The 26,342-nt window shown below is 42.3% G+C and overlaps 1 protein-coding gene across 1 annotated transcript in view; it reads left to right on the top strand.

Annotated features, from left to right (window-relative positions):
• Positions 1 to 26,342, top strand: part of LOC123774995 (glutathione S-transferase theta-1) — a 142,412-nt gene that overhangs the window by 26,739 nt on the left and 89,331 nt on the right. Inside the window, exon 2 of the mRNA XM_045769696.2 lies at positions 19,462 to 19,549. Within this exon, the coding sequence (XP_045625652.1) occupies positions 19,462 to 19,549 (88 nt within the window). The remainder of the gene's footprint in view (positions 1 to 19,461; positions 19,550 to 26,342) is intronic.

Genomic DNA, 26,342 nt, shown 5'->3' with positions numbered 1-26,342 from the left:
GCAGGGTTTGGCTTTGAAGGCTGTTCTGGTATCTTTGGGGCAGTTTCTTTCACCACTTTCACGATCTCTGGGTTCATTCCCCGGTGTCCTTGTGTCGGGTTGCTGTGTCTCCAGCTTCCTCTTTGGGTTTTTGGGGTTCGGTGCCATGGCACCGTCCTTTTCCCTCGCTCGATGTGTTCACGGACGCTTCGTCTCTCAATTAGGGCTTTGTGACCAGTTTTCACCAGTCTGGCCAGGGACATTGGGAGCTGTCCTTACATCAGGCTCACAGACACAGTACGGGAGTTTGTGGTGGTGTGGCAGACACTGAGGCAAGCCTTCCTCGGGGCTTGGTGCTCAGGCTCAATTTGGACTGCTCCTCCCATGGTTCATTATCTCAACCAGTCCATGGTTTTCTCAATCACGTCTCTGGTTGTCTGTCTCTGTCTCAACTGTTCTCTTTGGTCCGTGGCTCTTTGTTGCTGTTCACTTTGGGTAGCTCTTCTGTTGAGTTCTCAGGGTTTAGCTCTGCAGTATTCACATTTAGAGTATGTCCAACGTTCTGGCAAACGGTTTGTCGTGCTTCATTCCACAGAGTGTACAGTCGACACCACCTCCTTCCTTTGGCTTTGTGAGATGTATGGGTGTACGGACGCCCAGTGGTGGACCTCTTTGTTTCAGTGTGGCCTTGGCGTCTTCCATTGTAAGTGGTGCTGTTCTCCGACTATGAGGACCATGCAGTGGACACTTTTTGGTAGGATTGGTCCCACCAAAAAAACAGAAGAAAAACACACAATAACAGAAGTCGCCACACAGAGTTAACAGACAATGCCACCTCACTTACCAACATTCCTCCTCCTCACAGCATATTGTTTTTGCTGTTATTACACTATTTACACACGTTATATATAAGTATATAACGTTTGTGTGTGAACATTTGTGTTCACTACAACGAACCACTAATCAGGCATGGTGAGTCCAGATAATAACAAAGGTCGCCATGCAGAGTCAGCTGACGATGCCACCTCCTTCACCCCTCACCAAGATTACTCCTCCCACTATACTATGCACAACGCTAGTTCTCACCACAATGCTGCTATTATCAGAATCCTGGTCACTAAATCCTTTAAATGAATATTTTTCCACAAGTTTATTTTGTAAAGGAACATAAGAAGTCGTTTCAAGGTTCTTAGATGGACCAAACAATGGCAGTGTGCTGTGGCTACTGCTGTGAATATCTTGAACAGCATTGTGTTCACTGATATCTGAACATTGTACACAGTCTATATCACAGTCAGGCTCTTCTGCAATACTATCATCATTAAATAATAACAGTTACATATATAATTTGATACTTTTAGGCAATGCTGTGGTCACAAACTGAACAGAAGTGCTGTTAGCTTATGCTGCATGCTCCAGCCTTGGTTGCTCACTCAGTACTGAGGCTCTTACAAACCAAGAATGTTACCCACGATTTTTTTAAATGGCATCTGTTTACTAGAGCCCTGAGGAAACTGATGTGAACCCTGTGTATCAGCAGGACTTTTAAATCTTGTGCGGTACCTTAACCACTTAACTGTGCCAACCGAGTATTCTCGGTCAGTGGGAAACTGCACCAACTGAGAAAACTCTTTTTAGATCTTTTCGTACCCATTCTAAATGTGTGCAAGGTTGGTTGTGTACGAAATGGACTCTTATTACCTCCAGTGAGAGGCAGCCATCTTGGAAAAAATTCCCAGAATGCCCTAGGGCTGCTGGGTGGGTTAGTACAGGCATACCTCAGTTTAAGAGTTTAATTGGTTCCTGGAGACGCCTCGTATTCCGAAAACTCGCATTCCGAAGCTAATTTCCCCATAAGAAATAAAGGGAAATGAATTAATCCGTTCCTGACTACCCCAAAAACCCCACATCAAACTAAATTTTTATACCTAATTCATCTAAATAAACCTACAAAACTATGTTCAAGTTATTACTTACCTTGCTGTTGAATGCTGTAGGCGTATGGAAGATGGTGAGGAGGTGGGAGGAAGAGAGGAGTTACTGTTTGGAAGGGGAGTCCCCTTCCATTATCACATCAGGCAGTGAGGACTTCACTGGTATGCACACTCTGGCACATTTTGCCTGCATACCACTAGGACTTGCTTGTTTTACTAAGAATTTGTCTAATGACACTTGTTTTTCCCTACATTTTAACACTTGTCTGTAGTAAGACATCACATTATCATTTAAAAGGTCAATGCAACGGCCTGCTACAGCTTTATCTGGGTGAGTTTTTTCAACAAAGCTTTGCAGTTCTTCCCATACTTCACACATTTTCTTAATCAAGAAGGGACATCCTCTACTGCCTCTACTCACAGCTATTTTCTTAGGTTGAACCTTACCAATGGCTTTCTTGAGACCCATGTCAAGATATATAATGACAACTTTTATGCTCAAATGGCCAAAAAAACGATAAAAAACTGTAAATCCTTGTGAAGAATTCAGGTGGGATAGTCACTGGACACGAGACACTGGTAAACTGAGGCGCGATCGCCATGCCACCACGCGCCAGTCGGCCTGTACACGTATCAACAAACTCGCGTCCCGAGGTAACCCTCGCCTTCCGAGACATATTTTTGGAGTAAATCCTGCTCGTCTTCCGAAAAACTCGCATACAGGGACACTCGACTACAGGAGAATAGGCAGGTACGTAAAAGGGAAAGATCGACCTTTGAGGATCACCCTAAACGGTGCCAAACAGATGGAAGAAGTACTAAGGAATGCTAGAAAATTGCAAAGGGATGAGGATGGGAAAGGGTGGTCGTTAAGACGAGATCTTTCAAAAGAAGATAGAGAGAAGCTGAAACTGAACCTCGCCGAGGCAAAACATTTAAATGAGAGCAGGAATGAAGAAGAAATAAATTCTTTTTTCTACAAAGTGATAGGGGTAGGAAGGCCAGTAAAGTGGTACATAAAGGCAAACCAACAAAATCAATAGAGAGAGGGGGAGTGAAGAATAAGGAGAGGGGGAACAAGTTCCTGAAGATTGCATACACCAACATAGATGGAGTGAGATCGAAGATACTGGAGTTAAGTGATGTAATACAGCTGCAGACACCAGACATTGTTGCACTCACGGAGACAAAACTTGAAGATGTAATTTTAAATGAGGTCATATTCCCAAGGGGCTACTCAATTTGGAGACGGGACAGAAAAATTAGGAAAGGCGGTGGCGTTGCTGTGCTGGTAAAAGAACACCTAAAGGTGAAGGAAATAATGACTGCCAATCCACAAGAAGTTGACATAATAGCACTAGAGATCTGCTATGAGGATGATAAACTAATGATGATAAATGCATATAGTCCACCGCCAAGCAGCACATGGTCAAAGGAGGAGCTAGATAGTAAACGTGAAGGTCTTATAACAATAATGAGAGAGATTATAGCGAGAGCGGATAACGATAGATCACGACTGTTGATAGTCGGTGACTTCAACTTGAAATCCATAGACTGGGAAGCATATGAAGCTAAAACAGAAGATTTTTGGACCTGTAAATTTGTAGACCTCATCCTGGAAACATTCTTGTATCAACATGTTAAACAAGCTACGAGGATGAGGGAAGGGGACGTTCCCTCCATGCTAGATTTGATATTTACCAGGAAGGAGGAAGAGATATTTGACATTCAGTACCTTCCTCCCTTGGGTAAAAGTGACCATGTCTTTTTGGGAATAAAGTATGCAATGCGTTATAAGCTGGAAGAAAATAAGGAGGTTGAAGCAGTTGAAAAACCAGACTTCAGGAGAGGACATTATGGTGACCTTAGAAATTTTTTTAGTGAGTATAATTGGACAGACTTGATGCTAGGCAAGGAAGTGAATGAGATGTATGGCAAGTTTTGTGAAATATATGATAAAGGCACAAAAAAACTTATACCAAAACAGAGATGCAGAACTAGGAAACAGGATTGGTTCAATAGAAATTGCGAGAGGGCTAGAGACCAAAAGACACAAAAATGGAATCGATACAGGAAGAGGCCGAACCCCCAAACATACCAGCGATACAAAGATGCGAGAAACAACTACACGGCAGTGAGGAGAGAGGCAGAAAGAAATTTTGAAAAAGGGATTGCAGACAAATGTAAAACAGAACCAGGTCTATTCTATAAATTCATAAACAACAAATTGCAGGTAAAGGATAATATTCAGAGGTTGAAAATGGGAAATAGATTCACGGAAGATGAAAAGGAAATGTGTGAAACACTAAACGAAAAGTTCCAAAGTGTGTTTGTACAAAATGAAATCTTTAGGGAACCAGATACAATAAGAATTCCAGAGAACAACATAGAACACATAGAGGTGTCTAGAGACAAAGTGGAAAAAATGCTCAAGGAGCTCGGTAAGAACAAAGCAGCTGGCCCAGATGGCGTTTCACCATGGGTTCTGAGAGAATGTGCATCTGAGCTCAGCATTCCACTTCACCTGATCTTTCAGGCATCCCTGTGTACAGGAATCGTAGCAGACGGGTGGAAACAGGCTAACATAGTTCCAATTTACAAAAGTGGCAGCAGGGAAGACCCCCTCAATTATAGACCTGTATCATTGACAAGTGTAATAGTGAAAGTATTGGAAAAACTAATCAAAACTAAATGGGTAGAACACCTAGAGAGAAATGATATAATATCAGACAGACAGTATGGTTTTCGATCTGGAAGATCCTGTGTATCGAATTTACTCAGTTTCTATGATCGAGCCACAGAGATATTACAGGAAAGAGATGGTTGGGTTGACTGCATCTATCTGGACCTAAAAAAGGCTTTCGACAGAGTTCCACATAAGAGGTTGTTCTGGAAACTGGAAAATATTGGAGGGGTGACAGGTAAGCTTCTATCATGGATGAAAAATTTTCTGACTGATAGAAAAATGAGGGCAGTAATTAGAGACAATGTATCGGAATGGAGAAATGTCACAAGTGGAGTACCACAGGGTTCAGTTCTTGCACCAGTGATGTTTATTGTGTACATAAATGATCTACCAGTTGGTATACAGAATTATATGAACATGTTTGCTGATGATGCTAAGATAATAGGAAGGATAAGAAACTTAGATGACTGTCATGCCCTTCAAGAAGACCTGGACAAAATAAGTATATGGAGCACCACTTGGCAAATGGAATTTAATGTTAATAAATGTCATGTTATGGAATGTGGAATAGGAGAACATAGACCCCACACAACCTATATATTATGTGAGAAATCTTTAAAGAATTCTGATAAAGAAAGAGATCTAGGAGTGGTTCTAGATAGAAAACTATCACCTGAGGACCACATAAAGAATATTGTGCAAGGAGCCTATGCTATGCTTTCTAACTTCAGAATTGCATTTAAATACATGGATGGCGATATACTAAAGAAATTGTTCATGACTTTTGTTAGGCCAAAGCTAGAATATGCAGCTGTTGTGTGGTGCCCATATCTTAAGAAGCCCATCAACAAACTGGAAAAGGTGCAAAGACATGCTACTAAGTGGCTCCCAGAACTGAAGGGCAAGAGCTATGAGGAGAGGTTAGAAGCATTAAATATGCCAAAACTAGAAGACAGAAGAAAAAGAGGTGATATGATCACTACATACAAAATAGTAACAGGAATTGATAAAATCGACAGGGAAGACTTCCTGAGACCTGGAATTTCAAGAACAAGAGGTCATAGATTTAAACTAGCTAAACACAGATGCCGAAGAAATATAAGAAAATTCACCTTCGCAAATAGAGTGGTAGACGGTTGGAACAAGTTAAGTGAGAAGGTGGTGGAGGCCAAGACCGTCAGTAGTTTCAAAGCGTTATTTGACAAAGAGTGCTGGGAAGACGGGACACCATGAGCGTAGCTCTCATCCTGTAACTACACTTAGGTAATTACACTTAGGTAATTACTCGCATTCCGAGGTACCACTGTACTGAGTGAACAATCATGAATGGCGCACGTGCCTCTGGCTCCCAAACACCTGTCCGACATGGTGTTGAAAGATCGCGCTCTGTCGGTGAAATTCAAACCTTATTGTTTGAAGAACATAAGGGTCATAATATTGGTGAAGCTAGGCGCAATAAGGACCTAACACAAAGTTCGGATGCAAGTGATACAGCACCTATGAGGACGATACAGCGAGCATATCCAGTTGTAGCTTTGAGCGCCACTCTTGCCGACCTATGCTATCTCAAATTTATTTAGATGATAGATAGATGAATCATTTTCTGCGTTCAGTGATGATGCATCTGATACAAATAGCATAGATGAATAGGGCCCCCCCCCCCCTGCGACCACCGCTCCTCATCTCACTCCCAAACCCGATGTCACCAATCTGTGTTTCCCCGTTAGTTAACACTAAATCCAAAATACCACCCTCCCGCGCCGGCTCCCCAATGTGTTGCGTAAGAAGGCAATCGTCAATTAATTCTATAAAATCTTCTGCTTCGTTATTCCCTGTTCTGTTAATCCAGTTTATTCCACTAAAATTAAAGTCACCCATGACACAAATACTTTTAGACCTAGATGCTCTAGATATTTCATCCCATAGGTAGCACAAGCATGAATAGCCCGTAAAGGAGACGAGAGGTATCAAACAGTATAGTAGTATAGATATAGTATAATATATAAACAGTATACAGTATAGTGGAAGGCCGGGTTCCAAATTTGCACAGTAGAATAACAACATAATGGATTGCAAGCCCGCAAGCAATTTTACACACCTAAGTTAAAAAAAGGTGTAAAGGGAAATATGCTAGGATGGATTCAAGACTACCTAAGTCACAGGTATGCCAGAGTAAAGTTGCAAGGACATGTGTCGGACTACCACTTGCATAAGAATGGGACTCCACAAGGAGGAGTCCTCAGTCCTAGTCTTTTTAACATCCTTATGGAAAACCTTGTTACCATGACATTTACAGAAGGGGTTAAATTGCTAAGCTATGCTGATGATATAGCATTAGTCATTACAGGTCCTTCACTTCTAAATAAAGCACAAGAGGCGTTAGATAAAGTAACATCTGAATGCAACGTTTTAGGGCTAAAATTATCTGCATAGAAGTCTAAGGCAATGAGACTAGGCGGCAACACTCCAGACAGGCACCTACGCATTCAAGACATTAACCTTCAGTGGATTACGCAATATCAATATCTCGGAGTGTGGATAGATTCTAAAATGACATTCAACAAGCAAATTCAATATCTGAAGGAGAAAGCAAAATCACGACTAAATATAATGAGTTTAATCACAGGGCCCCTGTCTAGGAGCGGGGCACAAAGTGTTAAAAATGTTTTACATACACGCCGTTCGTTCCCTAGTTGATTATGCAGTGCCTGCCTTACTCACTCTTTCTCCTGGTCAGTAGGCAAACGTTGAGGTTATTCAAAACAATGCATTGCGAATCATAACAGGAGCTCCCAGATGGACTAAAATACTGAACCTAAGACTAGAAACCAAGCTAACGCCCATTGAAATAAGGGTAAAAAGGATTGCTGCGTGAGAAATGCAGTGAGTATTTCAACATCAGCAGGGAAACACCAATGCTTCCCTGCCAATGTTGAACGGTGACCAGGACTGCAAACCCCTCATCTAACTTGGTTGTGCTATGAATGAAGAAGACTGCTGCCAGGTCGTCACTCAATTCCTCAGTCTCGTCTCCAAGCACACCGGTGCCATTGTGATTCCAAGCTGCTCTTGTCTACAACCTACAGTTTTGCACTCCAAAACTTCCACAGGAGTTTTAGAGGCACTGGTGGCTGAGTGTACAGCATGCTGGATACGTAGTCCTGTGGACCGGGTTTCGATTCCCGGCGCCAGCGGAAACAGATGGGCAAAGTTTCTTTCACCCTGATGCCCTTGTTACCTAGCAGTAAATAGCTACCTGGGAGTTAGACAGCTGCTACGGCAGTGAGGTTTCACTCACTTTCGTCTGTGTTGTCATAGTTCAGTGACCCATGACTTTGAACGTTTCACATTAAATCATGTCTAAAACTGGTGTTTTAATAACTTTATTATTCTAATTAAACTAAACTAAATAAAACTAAAAATATACTGTAATATGATAGATATCTGCTATTTGAGAAAGTATTCACGTTATTGGTGGCACAACTCCAGCACGAGTGGACGGGTCTAATCCCTGTCCATACAACACCATGCTTGTTTTATTCGATTTCGTCGCAACAGTTCAGTGATCTACGGCTTCAAAATAATAAAATTAATAAATCGGTTCCAAAGTAAGTATTTTTTATAGCTCTTATTACCATAATAATGTTGCTAAACTAAATATGTAACCTAAAAATATATAATTTGACGTAAATCGAATATTTGAGAGAAATTTATGTTACTGGAAATCGAACACAACACCAAGTGTGTTTTGTTCGATTTCGTCGCCACAGTTCAGTGACCTACGGCTTCGAAATAATAAAATTAATAAATCAGTTCCAAAATAAGTATTTTTTATAGCACTTATTACCGTAATAATGTTGCTAAACTAAATATATAACCCAAAAATATATAATTTGATGTAAATCGAATATTTAAGAGAGGTTTATGTTACTGGATCTGGCGTAAACACCAGCCTACTGAAGGGTGTACGTATAGACTTAGTCTGCGTTCGTACAGTATGCACCCTTAGCTTTGTCTGTGATTGACGTACAGTATTTATCCGCCGGTGGAAGAATAATTGTGGAATTGACCAGTTTTTTACTACAGCTCTTTGGTTATAAAGCAAAATGTCTCAGGGGCTTACTAATAGTGCCTTATTAATGCCAAAAATGAAGCATTATTTTGCAAGAACTAGTAGCAGAAAATCAACCAGCCCGAGCACAGCCGTACCCAGCACGAGAACAGCTGTACCCAACACAAGAACAGCCGTACCAAGCACGAGAACAGCCGTACCAAGCATGAGAACAGCTGTACCAAGCACGAGAACAGCCGAACCCAGCACGAGAACAGCCGTACCCAGCTCGAGAACAGCCGTACCCAGCTCGAGAACAGCCGTACCCAGCTCGAGAACAGCCGTACTCAGCAAGAGAACAGCCATACCAAGTACGAGAACAGCCGTACCAAGTACGAGAACAGCCGTACCAAGCACGAGAACAGCCGAACCCAGCACGAGAACAGCCGTATCCAGCACGAGAACAGCCGTACCCAGTACAAGAACAGCCGTACCCAGCACGAGCACAGTTGTACCCAGCACTTGTACAACAGCAGCCAGCACCAGCTCAGAAGCAGCTGAACCCACAGCAGCAGCGAGCACCAGCAAAGCTGATGAAAACATCTAAAAACATCGTGTGCGGCGTGAACAGTTAGAACAAGTGTTAAATTTAAGTGTGTACACAGTGTTAAAATTAAAGTTGCAGTAATTTTAGTGTACAATAGTTTTCATAAACTGTATTGTAGTACTCAACATACAGCAGAACTACTTTTAATCAACACAGTGCTAACGGCATAATGCACTACAGCACGTATTTACTGTAGAGCATTCACAACTTCACAAAACGTCAAGATGGACATAACTACAACAATAAAGTAAATATTATGAATTACAGTATTTTTTAGTAGAGAAGTAATATATAGGTACAGTGTGTAATATGATAATGCATTTTTATTGTGTACAAGAAAAAAAGACAGACACAAACGCCTCCTGAAGGTCACCTCTTGCAACGAATTCAACGCTCCAACGAACTGGGGTTGGTCCCATATAGTACGTAGAATCGAGGTTGTACTGTACAGTCGGATTCATTCTCGACGCACAATTGGGAATTCTGGGTTTGAATCCCAGGCGGGACAGAAATGGTTGGACTCATTTCCTTTCACCTAATGCACCATTTCACCTAGCAGTAAGAAGGTACTCAGAAGTTAACCATTAAACTGCTAAGGGTCCTGAGGACTTGTACACCCCCAGGCGCAAGAAATTTTTTTTTAAATTTTGTTCGTCTTCTAAAAATGTTCATTTATGTTCATTTATGTTTGTAGGCGACATATTTTGTCCGCAGTAGACCTAGGAAGTCTGACAAAATGTAGGCGTTGACAGAGCAAGCGTCAGAGGCGGTCAGTTTCGCCACAGCTGTCAGGCAGGAGTTGCCACAAAGATGATATTGCCTAATTATTTCAATGTCTCTGATTGATTTTTTCTTAGTTTTTTGCCGTAATATTATTCAATAGTGTGTAGTGTGATATATTTATATAATAAAAGGGGTGAATCATCGCTATACTCAAAAGTATGGTGTGCATATCAGTGATTCAATTATGTTCATAAAACAATAAACAAATAGTTTTGCTGTTATTACACACGGGCAGAAGGTTATATCCTTTATAAAAAGGTTATATCCTTTGAAGTTTCTACATGTTTTATTCACCTTAAAGAACCACTAAGTTGGTATGGTGAGTCAAAAAGCAACGAGGAGTGGGCACCACACACCAGCCAGCCAGCCAGCCAGCCACTTGCCACCACTCCCTCCCTCAACAACACCTCACTGGCCAACTTTTACCTCCCACCATACTGTTTTTTATTTTATTCACTATATACAGACGTTATATATAAGTACATGTTTTATTCATTATAACTTTAAAACTAAGCTGGTGTGGTGAGTTCAGGCAATATAAGAGAGATGTCGCCACACACACACAGCTGGCGGCTGCCTCCCTCACTGGTTCAAGACCAAACGCACTATTCTTCCCCCAGCAATGATGTTTGTGGTGCTATTATACACACACATACATATCTACATGTTTTATTCACCATAACTGTTCAACTAATCTGGTATGGTTATCTTGAGATGATTTTGGGGCTTAGCATCCCAGCGGCCCGGTCCTCAACCAGGCCTCCTTTTTGTTACACACCCCTAGGAAGCAGCCCGTAGCAGCTGTCTAACTCTCGGGTACCTATTTACTGCTAGGTAATAGGGGCATCAGGGTGAAAGAAACTTTTTGGCCATTTGTCTCTGCCTCCACTGGGGATCAAACCTGGAACCTCAGGACTACGAATCCGAAACGCTGTCCGCTCAGCTGTCAGGCGCCCAAAGAGCATAGTGGCCACCCTCTACACAGCATGACAAGTCATGCAGACGATGCCACCTCTGTCTCCCAAATGGCTCCTCCCAACATACTTCTTTTGGTGTTATTACACTAATACACATGTTATATATAAGTATCTACATTTGTGTTCACCGTAGCGAACCACTAAGCTGGTATGGTGAGTGCAGACAACACAGTGGCCACATAGGCTAACTTAAAAAAGGCTAACATAGTTCCAATCAACAAAAGTGGAAGCAGGGAAGACCCCTTAATTATAGACCGGTATCATTGACAAGTGTAATAGTCAAAATATTGGAAAAAATAATTAAATCTAAATGGGTAGAACACCTGGAGAGAAATGATATAATATCAGACAGACAGTATGGTTTTCGATCTGGAAGATCCTGTGTATTGAATTTACTCATTTTCTATGATCGAGCCACAGAGATATTACAGGAAAGAGATGGTTGGGTTGACTGCATCTATCTGGACCTAAAAAAGGTTCTCGACAGAGTTCCACATAAGAGGTTGTTCTGGAAACTGGAAAATATTGGAGGAGTGACAGGTACGCTTCTAACATGGGTGAAAAATTTTCTGACTGATAGAAAAATGAGGGCAGTAATCAGAGGCAATGTATCGGAATGGAGAAATGTCACAAGTGGAGTACCACAGGGTTCAGTTCTTGCACCAGTGATGTTTATTGTCTACATAAATGATCTACCAGTTGGTATACAGAATTATATGAACATGTTTGCTGATGATGCTAAGATAATAGGAAGGATAAGAAACTTAGATGATTGTCAGGCCCTTCAAGAAGACCTGGACAAAATAAGTACATGGAGCGCCACTTGGCAAATGGAATTTAATGTTAATAAATGCTATGTTATGGAATGTGGAATAGGAGAACATAGACCCCACACAACCTATATATTATGTGAAAAATCTTTAAAGAATTCTGATAAAGAAAGAGATCTAAGGGTGGTTCTAGATAGAAAACTATCACCTGAAGACCACATAAAGAATATTGTGCGAAGAGCCTATGCCACGCTTTCTAACTTCAGAATTGCTGTTAAATACATGGATGGCGATATACTAAAGAAATTGTTCATGACTTTTGTTAGGCCAAAGCTAGAATATGCAGCGGTTGTGTGGTGCCCATATCTTAAGAAGCACATCAACAAACTGGAAAAGGTGCAAAGACATGCTACTAAGTGGCTCCCAGAACTGAAGGGCAAGAGCTACGAGGAGAGGTTAGAGGCATTACATATGCCAAAACTAGAAGACAGAAGTAAAAGAGGTGATATGATCACTACATACAAAATAGTAACAGGAATTGATAAAATCGATAGGGAAGATTTCCTGAGACCTGGAACTTTAAGAACAAGAGGTCATAGATATAAACTAGCTAAACACAGATGCCGAAGAAATATAAGAAAATTCACTTTCGCAAGCAGAGTGGTAGACGGTTGGAACAAGTTAGGGGAGAAGGTGGTGGAGGCCAAGACCGTCAGTAGTTTCAAAGCTTTATATGACAAAGAGTGCTGGGAAGACGGGACACCATGAGCGTAGCTCTCATCCTGTAACTACACTTAGGTAATTACACTTAGGTAATAGATGCTACTTCCCTCCCTCCCTCAGCATTACTCCTCCCACACAATTCTAATTATCACAACAATTCTGCTATTATCACAATCCTGGTCATTTTTATCAGTCAGGAGTCTTCTGTAATATTGTCACCGCTAAATAATAGAAGTTACATATTTATTGTAACATTTTTAGGCGATGTTGTGGTCACATGCTGCACACACACATGCATGTTAAGAGAGAACACAGAAATGATGTTTTTTTTTTTTTGAGATATATACAAGAGTTGTTACATTCTTGTACAGCCACTAGTACGCGTAGCGTTTCGGGCAAGTCCTTAATCCTATGGTCCCTGGAATACGATCCCCTGCCGCGAAGAATCGTTTTTTCATCCAAGTACACATTTTACTGTTGCGTTAAACAGAGGCTACAGTTAAGGAATTGCGCCCAGTAAATCCTCCCCGGCCAGGATACGAACCCATGACATAGCGCTCGCGGAACGCCAGGCGAGTGTCTTACCACTACACCACGGAGACTGCTAGATGTTGATGTTGATTTTACATTCTTGTAAAGCCACTAGCATGCATAGCGTTTCGGGCAAAAACCCGATAAAATATAGATAACTATATAGATATATAAATTATAGATATATAGATTATCTATAAATTGATAACCCTTGTAAACAGACGCTTCTTAACCCTAGGGGGCCTCGTAGCCTGGTGGATAGCGCGCAGGACTCGTAATTCTGTGGCGCGGGTTCGATTCCCGCACGAGGCAGAAACAAATGGGCAAAGTTTCTTTCACCCTGAATGCCCCTGTTACCTAGCAGTAAATAGGTACCTGGGAGTTAGTCAGCTGTCACGGGCTGCTTCCTGGGGGTGGAGGCCTGGTCGAGGACCGGGCCGCGGGGACACTAAAGCCCCGAAATCATCTCAAGATAACTCAAGATAACCCGATAATTCCAGTGTCGCCTTCTCCAAGAATCTGTCGGAGGGGAAAATCCCCTCTTTGGGCCTGGGTTATCCGCCATCTTTGTCCAGAATCTAAGCTTTGTGTGCCCCCACCAAACTTAAAACAGAATTAATTTAAAAGTCAGGCTTCTTGCCTCCCTCTTAGGATAATAAAATAAAACTAGCTTTAGTCTATGTACAAGTATGAGTATAACTCTTAACAGGTGAGATAGTTGTGTAAACCGTCAGTACACATAACAATGCACACCTGTGTTACTATTTTATAAATATAGTAGTAAAAAAGTATTAATTTTTTATAGTAGAGAGGAAACTAGAGGTAAACTGACAATTCTGTATACAGTACAGTATCCACTCAATTTAACGACCTCTTTTATACCGATCTGCCGGTATTAACGACCGGTTTGGGAGATCGGTATCTGGAGCCTCATATACCGGTCTGGTGGTCGATATTACCGACGGTTGGTATTGAGTTTGTTTTGGCATCGGCAGTCTCTCACATGGCGACCAGGCGATCATCCAGAGTGGTATATTAAATCTTAACTTTCTTTTAAAATGATTCAGTTTTATGAAGAAAATTCTAAATTGTTATTAAACAAATATTTTAAAACAATTGTTATTAAGAAAATTCTTTGTTTTCTTATTAGATACCTTTTATAGTATAGGCAATAGGTATTTTTTTCCCACGGACCTAGAATGTACTGCGCCTGGCCATGTGACCGCATTGTTTACTGTCAACTCGTGCAGCTGAGAGCAATGTCTCAGAATATTAGCCAGAGAAAATCAGATTCAGACAAAAATAGATAAATTCATGATTTCAACGGTTCGTGAAAGCACCCACTGGGAAGTCAACAAGTCATCCAGCATCCGCTGGCAACGAGTGCCCTACAAGCCATACTGCACCCGCCAATGCTGAATTCCCATCGACAAGCTGTGCAGCCTCCGCCGGCAACGAATACTCTGCAAGCTATGCTGCACCCGCCGATGCTGAATTCCCATCGACAAGTTGTGCAGCCTCCGCCGGCAACGAATGCTCTGCCAGCTATGCTTCACCCGCCGATGCTGAATTCCCACCAACAAGTCATGCAGCCTCCGCTAGCAATGAATGCTCTGCAAGCTATGCTGCACCCGCCGATGCTGAATTCCCATCAAAAGTTGTGCAGCCTCCACTAACGATATAAAATATGATTGAACGGCATATAAGTATCCACTCAATTTAACGGCCTATATGGGGCTGTACCCTGGTCGTTATTTCCGGAGCTCCGTTATTTCCGAAGTTAAGTCGGATCGGGTAATTTTTCAAGTAACATTCAGGTAGGATATATTTTATTCTGTATAACTAAAATTAAATAAAGTTCATTGTGTAATTGCATTCCAATTTAGTGCCACACCGACGATTAAGCCAGTTGTTGGCTGCTGCATGGATGATGTGTGAACACGGTCTGATCAAGCCCAGATGGGTGGGAAAAAATTGATTCATTCCTTTGTATTGCAAAATATTTCATGTATCAATCAGCAAGTTAATATTTTCTCAATAATATTTTAGAGATGTGTTTTGATTTACCCTGAACAGTGCAGGTAATGTATTTTTAATGTTACAACACAGGCTGTGGCGGCCATGCCATAACAATGGCGATCGAGCCTTGTCACCGAGAGCTAGCCAAGACGAAATATTTTGAGCTCACCTATTCTCTGCTGACGATAGAATATACATTTGCAGAGACTAATATGTAGCTTTTGTTGAAAAAAAAAACAATTAATATCTTGTAATACTATAATAAAATTGGTAAATTGACTTACTTTTAATGAAACTGAAGATTACGAAGCTGTGAAGATTACGTCATCCTCTGCAGCGCTTGTTTTATATTGTTTATATTGTATACAGGGTACATACTGTATGTACACTTATTTTCAGGCATATTTTAATAGAGTATCCTTCTGTTTCTTGATGTCACTTACTGTACTTTTCCCGATGTTAAACTCTGCTGCTGCTCGTGCATGAGAATATCCTTTATCAAGTTTCTTAATTAACTCCAGCTTCTGTGCAACCGTCAGGCGCTTCCTTTGGGTAACTTGGCATTTTGTAAATTAAAAAGAAGATCACAATTACAGTACAGTAATATCCTTCACAATTGAAGCTAGCCGCGCGAGTTCACAGTAAACAATGGGAACACATGGCCCGGCGGAGTACATTCTAGGTCCGTGGGGAAAAAAAATACCTAGTGCCTATACTTTAAAAGGTATTTAATAAGAAAACAAAGACTTTTGCTTAATAAAAACTGTTTCAAAATATTTTATTAATAATAATTTATAATTTTCTTCATTAAAGTGAATCATTTTAAAAGAAAATTAAGATGTAATATATGACTCTGGACGATCCAGGTCGGTGGCCTGGTCGCCATGTGAGGGGACGCTGATGCCACAACAAACCCAATACCGACCGTCGGTAATATCGACCGTCGGTAATATCGACCGTCGGTATTACCGACGGTCGGTAATATCGACCGCCAGGCCGGTATAGCAGGCTCCAGATACCGGTCTCCCAAACCGGTCGTTAATACCGGCAGATCGGTATAAAAGAGGCCGTTAAATTGAGTGGATACTGTAAAAAGTGTTGATAGAGTACAGTATTGTAAGTGTTAATGATTATTTAAGCCTCGACAAAAAGATACTGTACAGTGTAAATATACAGTAGAAATAATTTTCAATTGTGAATTAGAATTAGAACTCATGTGAATTAGTAGTAAGACAAGTGAATGCCTGAAAATAAGTGTACATACTGCATGTACCCTGTATACAGTCCTGAACAATATAAAACAAGTGCTGCAGAGGATGACGTAATCTTCACAGCTTCATAATCTTCACAGCGTCATTAAAAGTAAGTCAATTTACCACTTTTATTATAGTATTTCAACATATTATTTTTTTTTTTCAACAAAAGCTACATATTAATCTCTGCAAATGTATATTCTATCGTCAGCAGAGAAAAGGTGAGCTCAAAATATTTCATCTTGGCTAGCTCTCAGTGACAAGGCTCAATCGCCATTGTTATGGCATGGCCGCCACAGCCTGTGTCGTAACATTAAAAATACATTACCTGCACTGTTCAGGGTAAATCAAAACACATCTCTAAAATTTTATTGAGAAAATATTAACAATCACTGATTGATACATGAAATATTTTGCAATACAAAGGAATGAACCAATTTTTTCCCACCCATCTGGACTTGATCAGACCGTGTTCACACATCATCCATGCAGCAGCCACCAGCTGGCTTAATCGTCGGGGAGGCACTAAATTGGAATGCAGTTACACAATGAACTTTATTTAATTTTAGTTACACAGTATAAAATATATCCTACCTGAATGTAACTTGAAAAATTACCAGACCCAACTTAACTTCGGAAATAACGGATCTCCGGAAATAATGACCAGGGTACAGCCTCATATAGGCCGTTAAATTGAGTGGATACTGTTGATATGTAATAATGTTACAGTACTGTAGTGTACAGTACATATACAATGGAGCCTCGACTTACGATGCTAATCCGTTCTCAGAGACGGATAGCAAGTCGAAATATCGTAAGTCGAAGCGATTTTTCCCATAAGAAATATTGGGAATTGAATTACTCCGTTCCCCACCCTCCAAAATATTAACATATAAATACATTTTATACTGAATACAATGTTTTTTTCTAACTACAATACAGTACCTAAGTTTATCTTACCTTTATGGAGGGCTCTTGATGGCGTATGGAAGATGGTGATGACGGGGGAGGAGGAGAGTTGTTACTGTTTGGAAGGGGAGTCCCCTTCCATTATCACATCAGGCAGTGATGTTTTCTCTGGGATACTCTCTCTCCTACGTTTTGCCTGAATACCACTAGGACCTGGTTGTGGTTCAGTGCTTGTTTGTCTCACTACAAATTTGTCAAGAGACATTTCTTTTTCCCTTCATTTTAACATTTATCTGTAATGATGCATCACAGTGTCATTGAATAGGTTAAGGCAACGCCTTTTGCCACTTTAGCACCCATAATGTCCTTTTTCTTAGCCAGTATGGTGGATATCGTTGACTGAGATTTGTTGTACTGCCTAGCCAGTTCAACAACCCGCACACCATCTTCATATTTACGAATGATATCTTGTTTCTGCTCTTTGGTCATCCTTACATGAGATCTCATATGTTGAGCCTTACCACTGACTTTCCTGGGACTCATGGTACCTGGTTGATACCTGGTTGATGGGGTTCTGGGAGTTCTTCTACTCCCCAAGCCCGGCCCGAGGCCAGGCTCGACTTGTGAGAGTTTGGTCCACCAGGCTGTTGCTTGGAGCGGCCCGCAGACCCACATACCCACCACAGCCCGGTTGGTCCGGCATTCCTTGGAGGAATAAATCTAGTTTCCTCTTGAAAATGTCCACGGTTGTTCCGGCAATATTTCTTATGCTTGCTGGGAGGACGTTGAACAACCGCGGACCTCTGATGTTTATACAGTGTTCTCTGATTGTGCCTATGGCACCTCTGCTCTTCATTGCTTCTATTCTACATTTTCTTCCATGTCGTTCACTCCAGTACGTTGTTATTTTACTGTGTAGATTTGGTACTTGGCCCTCCAGTATCTTCCAGGTGTATATTATTTGATATCTCTCTCGTCTTCTTTCTAGTGAGTACATTTGGAGGGCTTTGAGACGATCCCAATAATTTAGGTGCTTTATTGCGTGTGATATATAATAATTACTTTAATGTTCAAAATGCAAAAAATCACCACAAACGCGGAATTTCTTATAGGCGCGATCGTCACTAAGTGGGGCAGCTGTAGTAAACCAAGGCAGGTCGGACCGCGTGACCGGGAATCACGCGTTCGGTCGACCCGAACGTGTACCAACAAATATCGGAAGTCGACGACACCATTGGATGTCGAGTCTCATTTTTCGATGAAATTTACATTGTAACTCGAAATTATTGTAAGTCGGAGCAATCGTAAGTCGAGGTGCCACTGTGCTGTAATGTCAAAGCATATACAAAAAGAAAGTCCTAAGCCCATAAAACTGAACCGTACTGTATAGCACTGTGTTACAAAATATTGTAGAGTTCCTAGATATCATTCAGGATGCCAGTACTGGAGCAGAAACACAAGACGAATATCAAAGGAATCACATTCATTGAGATTTTATCGAAGGACAAAAGATGGAATGGTGGGATAGCAAAAGGATTAAACATGACCATACCATCTTATTAAATCTTCCCCTTATATTGTTTCAATCAGGAGTTTTGTTACACAAGCCACTTTCTTCTCTATCTCACTCTTCTTTCAACTTATTCTTTTGTTAATCATAAACGTGAAGTGGTAGCACATTTTAGCATTTCCCATTCACTCTGGTTTCACACACACAGTTTTTTCTTCTCTCTCCACCAATACTGTATTATTTTTGTCTGTTCACCTTAGTTACTTTCACTAAACAACAAAACATTATAAATTACAGGCATGATTTGTATAAAAAAAAAATTAAATACTGTCCTCCATTTATTCCTATCATTTATTCCTAGGCACCTGACTGCTGGGTGGGCAGCACTTTGGATTCGTAGTCCTGAGGTTCCGGGTTCGATCCCCGGTGGAGGCGGAGACAAATGGGCAAAATGTTTCTTTCACCCTGATACCCAATGTTACCTAGCAGTAAATAGGTACCTGGGAGTTAGACAGCTGCTACGGGCTGCTTCCTTGGGGGTGTGCAACAAAAAGGAGGCCTGGTCGAGGACCTGGCCTCGGGGAAGCGGGGACGCTAAGCCCTGAAATCATCTCAAGATAACCTCAAGATGAATCATACACTAAGTTCACATACTTTTCTAATATTTTGACCATTATCTCATGATCTAACACACATGCCGCAGTACTAAATTTTTTACTTTTTCTTCAGGTGAACATCGAACAGAGGAGTATGCTGCTATCAATCCATTTCAGTTAGTGCCAGCAATTGATGACAATGGATTCAAGTTGACAGAGAGGTGTGTACTTACTTACCTTGTGTCTACCTTGTGATGGTCATTGGAATCAACGTCACTGCAGCACGATCTCTGACTAACCTTCTTTGTTGGTAGTCTGGTCAACCAGGCTGATAGACACTGCTGCTTGCAGTCTGCTGTATAAATCGTAGGCAGGTTGATCACTTATCCCTTAGAAGTACTTATTCAGTTCTCTCTTGAACACCATGAGATTGGCTAGTTATGTCCCATGTGTTAGAGTATTTTTCTAACATCACTTATGTCTCATGTGTTAGAGTATTTTCTAACATCAGCACTTTCGTTACTTTCTTGTTTTGATGGGTTGCTTCAGGGTCTTAACCCCTTAACTGCGTTGGCTCCAAATGTGACACCCCCGCAGTGCGCAGGAAATAAATTCTCTGGAAAAAATTCTTTTTTCTTTTTTCTTTTTTAAAGTGTCAAAAACCCTTCCCTCAGTATGGGTATGTAAAAAAAAAGTCGAAATTGTACTTACTTTGGCTGCTATGGGGTCCGGAAGTTGGGGCGTGACGTCATCATTCCCCGTGCGCCCGTGCCGTAAGCTCTCTGGGGCGGTGGGGCGCTCGGGGCGGGGCGCGCGAGTTGCCGCGAATATATTTTCGTTCATTTTTTGCGCACCTTTCCAAATACATTTTCATTGTTTTTATGTGCCAATCCAATGTATAATGAACACGTACACTATAATATCGCAGTACAACATCCATACTGTCCGTAGACACTGTGTTACGTGCATGAAATTGTGTACACATATGCAGCACATATTTACTATGTATCATACTAATTTGTGTATATAAATACAATCTATTTACACACTATACACTGTCACAGACTATATACATTCACCATCAAAACATTCAGAACACCGCGTAGCAGCTGCTTCGTATGGGCCAATAGCAGCTGCCTAGTATGGGCCAATAGCAGCTGCCTCGTATGGGCCAATAGCAGCTGCCTCGTATGGGCCAATAGCAGCTGCCGCGTATGGGCCAATAGCAGCTGCCGCGTATGGGCCAATAGCAGCTGCCGCGTATGGGCCAATAGCAGCTGCCGCGTATGGGCCAATAGCAGCTGCCACGTATGGGCCAATAGCAGCTGCCTCGTATGGGCCAATAGCAGCTGCCTCGTATGGGCCAATAGCAGCTGCCTCGTATGGGCCAATAGCAGCTGCCGCATATGGGCCAATAGCAGCTGCCTCGTATGGGCCAATAGCAGCTGCCTGGGCCAATAGCAAATGCTCCAATAGGAGCATTTGGCCATGAACACATTCAGAACACCTCGAGTGAGAGAAGCCACACCCAGCCAGTCTCCCTCACTCCAACATCTTACTCGCCAACATTGCTCCTCCCACCATATTGTTATAGTTCTTATTACACATGTTCTATATACCTATCTACATGTTTTATTTACCAGAACTATGCAAGTAAGCCGGTATTGTGTCCAAACAGTACAGTGGCCACCATACACTGCATGAAAAATCACACAGCAGACGACGCTAGGATTACGTCACCTCCCTCACCAAAAACGCTCCTCTCAACATTCTCCTGTTGCTGTTCTTACACTATATATACACACTATATATACCCATGTACATATGTGTTGCCCATAGCGAACCACTAAGCTAGTATGGTGAGCAAAACAAGAGTGGCAGCCACACACACACACAATGAGGCTACTTCAATTCTCGCCCTCCCTCCCTCATCAAAATTCCTCCTTCCACAATACTACGCACAACGCTAATTATAACCACAATCCTGCTATTATCACAATCCTGGTCACTAATTCCTGTAAATGAATAATTGACCACACGTTTATTTTGAAAAGGAACCTAAGAAATCATTTGAAGATTCCTAGATGAACGAAATAATGCTGTGGTGCTGTGGCTAGCGCTGTGAACATCGTGAACAGCATTGAATCACTGATATTTGAACATTGTACCCAGTCATTATCACACTCAGGCTCTAATATAACACTATCATAGCTAAATAATACAAGTTATATATATATTTTGACATTATTAGGCGATGCTGTGGTCACATGCTGAACAGCAGTGCTGTGCGCTCACGCTGCGAGCGCCAGCCTTGGTTGCTCACGCACTACTGAGGCTCCCACACCTGGGAATGTGGACCACGATTTTTTTTTAAAGATGACGTCTGTTTACAAGAGCCCTGAGGAAGCTGATGTGAACCCCATGTAGCCGCGGGAGTTTTGAATGGAACGTGAAAAATACAAATACCCGGAGGCGCGTTGCGCAAACCAGACGTGAGCCTGCAGGCGCGTTGCGCAGTTTAACCCTTAAAGTGCGCATCACGTCATATGACGTGCTGGACGTTGTTCCAGTAAACTGCGCATCACGTCATATGATGTGTTGGAGTACTACGCAAGATTTAAACAGCCTGCGGATACACGGGGTTCACCACACCTTCATCAGGGCTCTTGTAAACTGACGCCATTTTTTTTTTAAATCGTGGGCCAATCTCCCGGGTGTTATTGGCCTCAGTATTGAGTGAGCAACCAAGCCTGACGCACGCAGCATGAGCTAACAGCACTGCTGTTCAGCTTGTGACCACAGCATCACCTAAAAATGCCAAATTATACTTGTTCATGCTATTATGTAGCGATGATATTACTACAGAAGACCCCTGACTGTGATAAAACTGACCAGGGTTCTGATAATAGCAGGATTGTAGTGATATTTAGCGCTGTGCGCCATGGAAGGAGGTGTAATGCTGTGGGAGGGAGGGTGGTGCCAATGTCTTTTGACTGTGTGTGGCCACCTTTTATTGACTGCACTCACCATACCAGCTTAGTGGTTCGCTATGGTGAACACAAATGTAGATACTTATATATAACGTGCGTATAGAGGGTATAAACAGCAAGAGAAGGTTTGGAGTCGCCATTTTGGTGAGGGCGGTGGCGTCGTCTGCACGACGCCACCGTGCAGATGACGGTGTTGTTTACTGGTTACCACGATGGTCTTTGGGCACCATACCAGTTTATTTGTACAAGATGATGAATAAAACAGGTAGATATTTATATATAATGTGTGTATATAGCGTAATAACACCACACAGTATTGTTGGAGGAGAAATATTAGTGCGTCTGGCCTTGAGGGCGGCCGCCGATCAGCTGACTGTGTGAGTAGCCACATCTCTGTGCCTTTACTCACCATACAAGCTTAGATGTACAGTTAAGGTGAACAAAACATGTAGATACTTATATATAACGTCTGTATATAGTGAATTATAGCAAAAACATTATTGTGGGAGAAGAATGAGGGTGAGTCAGATGACTGGAGGGAGAGCGGGAGTGGCTGGCTGGTACACGGCGGTCACTCCTCATTACTTTTTGACTCATAATAGCTACTTAGTGGTTCGTTATAGTGAACAAAACATGCAAATACTTATATATAACCTGTGCTTATAGTGTAATAACCGACAAAGTATTTGTTCACTGATTGATGAACATAATTGAACCAACAATATGCACACCATATTTTTGAGTACAGCAATGATTCACTCATTTTATTGAATCTAGTCAAGCACTCGTTGATGTATAATCCCTTCCGTTGGGATGCAGCTGTCCGGACTAGATGGGATTTCGTGAACTGGGAAGACAGCTTCAGGCGGATTTTCCGCTGGTTTTGACCTGATGGATTCTTTTTGCCTACTCTGTAGGCAGCAATAACGTCAGATTTGTTTAGAATGAGCTGCAATTTGTTTTTTAAGAAATCCTGAGCTATTACGACACAATTTTCACCTTCATGTTCCACACCTTCATTTATTTATTATATAAATATATCAAACTACAAACTATTGAATAATATTACAGCAAAAAAAGTATGAAAAATCAATCAGAGACATTGAAATAATTCGGTAATTATCTCTTTGTGGCAACTCTGGCCTGACAGCTTGCGAGCAACAGACCGCCTGGGACGCACGCTGAGTCAGCGCCTATAATTTGCCAGACTTCCCCGCCCTATAGCGGGCAATATATGCCACTTACGATTTTTTTATTATTTTTCCCGTGATCAGTGAACACAAATTAACAGGTTAGAAAGAAAAAATAATTTTTTTTTTTTTCAAAATGACATGCGCCTGTGGGGATGACAGGATATTAAACCCCGAGCATGTTAAGGGTTAAGGGTTAAAAGAACTTTAAATCAATAAACAGATAACTAGGCTGGTTGATCTAATTATGAAACTAGATTTCTATTTGTAATCTATTTGTAGTCTATTCACATTTTAGTTTAAAAATAATTAAAAGAAAATACAACTGGGAGAATAGTTATCCTCCTCTGTATTTGATATCAGGATGAATACAAGTTACTGCACTTTGCCTTTGAGCCACTGGTCGCCTTCCAAATTGCCTTGGGTTTCTACCTTGCTTCCTACACTTGCTCTTAACATTGTTTATGGAGGTGGCTTCATCCAACTTCCCTTCTAGCCCACATCATTTACTGCTCTCACACTGAAGAATGCTTCCTTGCATCCTTATTGCTTATTTAGGTTTCTAGTTTTCACCATGCCCTTATGTCATACTCCTGCTCATGTTGAACATTTTATTTTCTGGGGGGGAGCCCCGTCGATTCCTCAGAGCTATCCAGGCTGATATGGCATTATTAGCTTTCTGGCATCAGTCAAAGAGTATCCACTCAATTTAATGGCCTCTTTTATACCGATCTGCTGGTAATAACGACCAGTTTGGGAGACCGGTATCTGGAGCCTCGTATACCGGTCTGGTGGTCGATATTACAGACGGTCGGTATTGGGTTTGTTGTGGCATCGGCAGCCCCTCACATGGCGACCAGGCCACCGACCTTGATCGTCCAGAGTCGTATATTACATCCTAATTTTCTTTTAAAATGATTCAGTTTAACCCTTAAACTGCGCAACGCGCCTGCAGGCTCACGTCTGGTTTGCGCAACGCGCCTCCGGGTATTTGTATTTTTCACGTTCCATTCAAAACTCCCGCGGCTACATGGGGTTCACATCAGCTTCCTCAGGGCTCTTGTAAACAGACGCCATCTTTAAAAAAAATCGTGGTCCACATTCCCGGGTGTGGGAGCCTAAGTAGTGTGTGAGCAACCAAGGCTGGAGCTCGCAGCATGAGCGCACAGCACTGCTGTTCAGCATGTGACCACAGCATCGCATAAAATGTCAAAATATATATATAACTTGTATTATTTAGCTATGATAGTGTTATATTAGAGCCTGAGTGTGATAATGACTGGGTACAATGTTCAAATATCAGTGATTCAATGCTGTTCACGATGTTCACAGCGCTAGCCACAGCACCACAGCATTATTTCGTTCATCTAGGAATCTTCAAATGATTTCTTAGGTTCCTTTTCAAAATAAACGTGTGGTCAATTATTCATTTACAGGAATTAGTGACCAGGATTGTGATAATAGCAGGATTGTGGTTATAATTAGCGTTGTGCGTAGTATTATGGAAGGAGGAATTTTGATGAGGGAGGGAGGGCGAGAATTGAGGTAGCCTCATTGTGTGTGTGTGGCTGCCACTCTTGTTTTGCTCACCATACTAGCTTAGTGGTTCGCTATGGGCAACACATATGTACATGGGTATATATAGTGTGTGTATATAGTGTAAGAACAGCAACAGGAGAATGTTGAGAGGAGCTATTTTGGTGAGGGAGGTGACGTAATCGTAGCGTCGTCTGCTGTGTGATTTTTCATGCAGTGTATGCTGGCCACTGTATGGACACAATACCGGCTTACTTGCAAAGTTCTGGTAAATAAAACGTGTAGATAGGTATATAGAACATGTGTAATAAGAACTATAACAATATGGTGGGAGGAGCAATGTTGGCGAGTAAGATGTTGGAGTGAGGGAGACTAGCTGGGTGTGGCTGCTCTCACTCGAGGTGTTCTGAATGTGTTCATGGCCAAATGCTCCTATTGGCCCATACGAGGCAGCTGCTATTGGCCCATACGAGGCAGCTGCTATTGGCCCATACGAGGCAGCTGCTATTGGCCCATAAGAGGCAGCTGCTATTGGCCCATACGAGACAACTGCTATTGGCCCATACGAGGCAGCTGCTATTGGCCCATACGAGGCAGCTGCTATTGGCCCATACGGGGCAGATGCTATTGGCCCATACAAGGCAGCTGCTATTGGCCCATACGGGGCAGCTGCTATTGGCCCATACGGGGCAGCTGCTATTGGCCCATACGGGGCAGCTGCTATTGGCCCATACGGGGCAGCTGCTATTGGCCCATACGGGGCAGCTGCTATTGGCCCATACGGGGCAGCTGCTATTGGCCCATACGGGGCAGCTGCTATTGGCCCATACGGGGCAGCTGCTATTGGCCCATACGGGGCAGTTGCTATTGGCCCATACGGGGCAGCTGCTATTGGCCCATACGGGGCAGCTGCTATTGGCCCATACGGGGCAGCTGCTATTGGCCCATACGGGGCAGCTGATATTGGCCCATACGAGGCAGCTGCTATTGGCCCATACGAGGCAGCTGCTATTGGTCCATACGAGACAGCTGCTATTGGCCCATACGAGGCAGCTGCTATTGGCCCATACGAGGCAGCTGTTATTGGCCCATACGAGGCAGCAGCTATTGGCCCATACGAGGCAGCTGCTATTGGCCCATACGAGGCAGCTGCTATTGGCCCATACGAGGCAGCTGATATTGGCCCATACGAGGCAGCTGCTATTGGCCCATACGAGGCAGCTGCTATTGGCCCATACGAGGCAGCTGCTATTGGCCCATACGAGGCAGCTGCTATTGGCCCATACGAGGCAGCTGCT

This window comes from Procambarus clarkii, chromosome 92, assembly GCF_040958095.1.
Source record: "Procambarus clarkii isolate CNS0578487 chromosome 92, FALCON_Pclarkii_2.0, whole genome shotgun sequence".
Classification (NCBI taxonomy): domain Eukaryota; kingdom Metazoa; phylum Arthropoda; class Malacostraca; order Decapoda; family Cambaridae; genus Procambarus; species Procambarus clarkii.
This window is presented reverse-complemented; position numbering and strand designations above follow the sequence as displayed.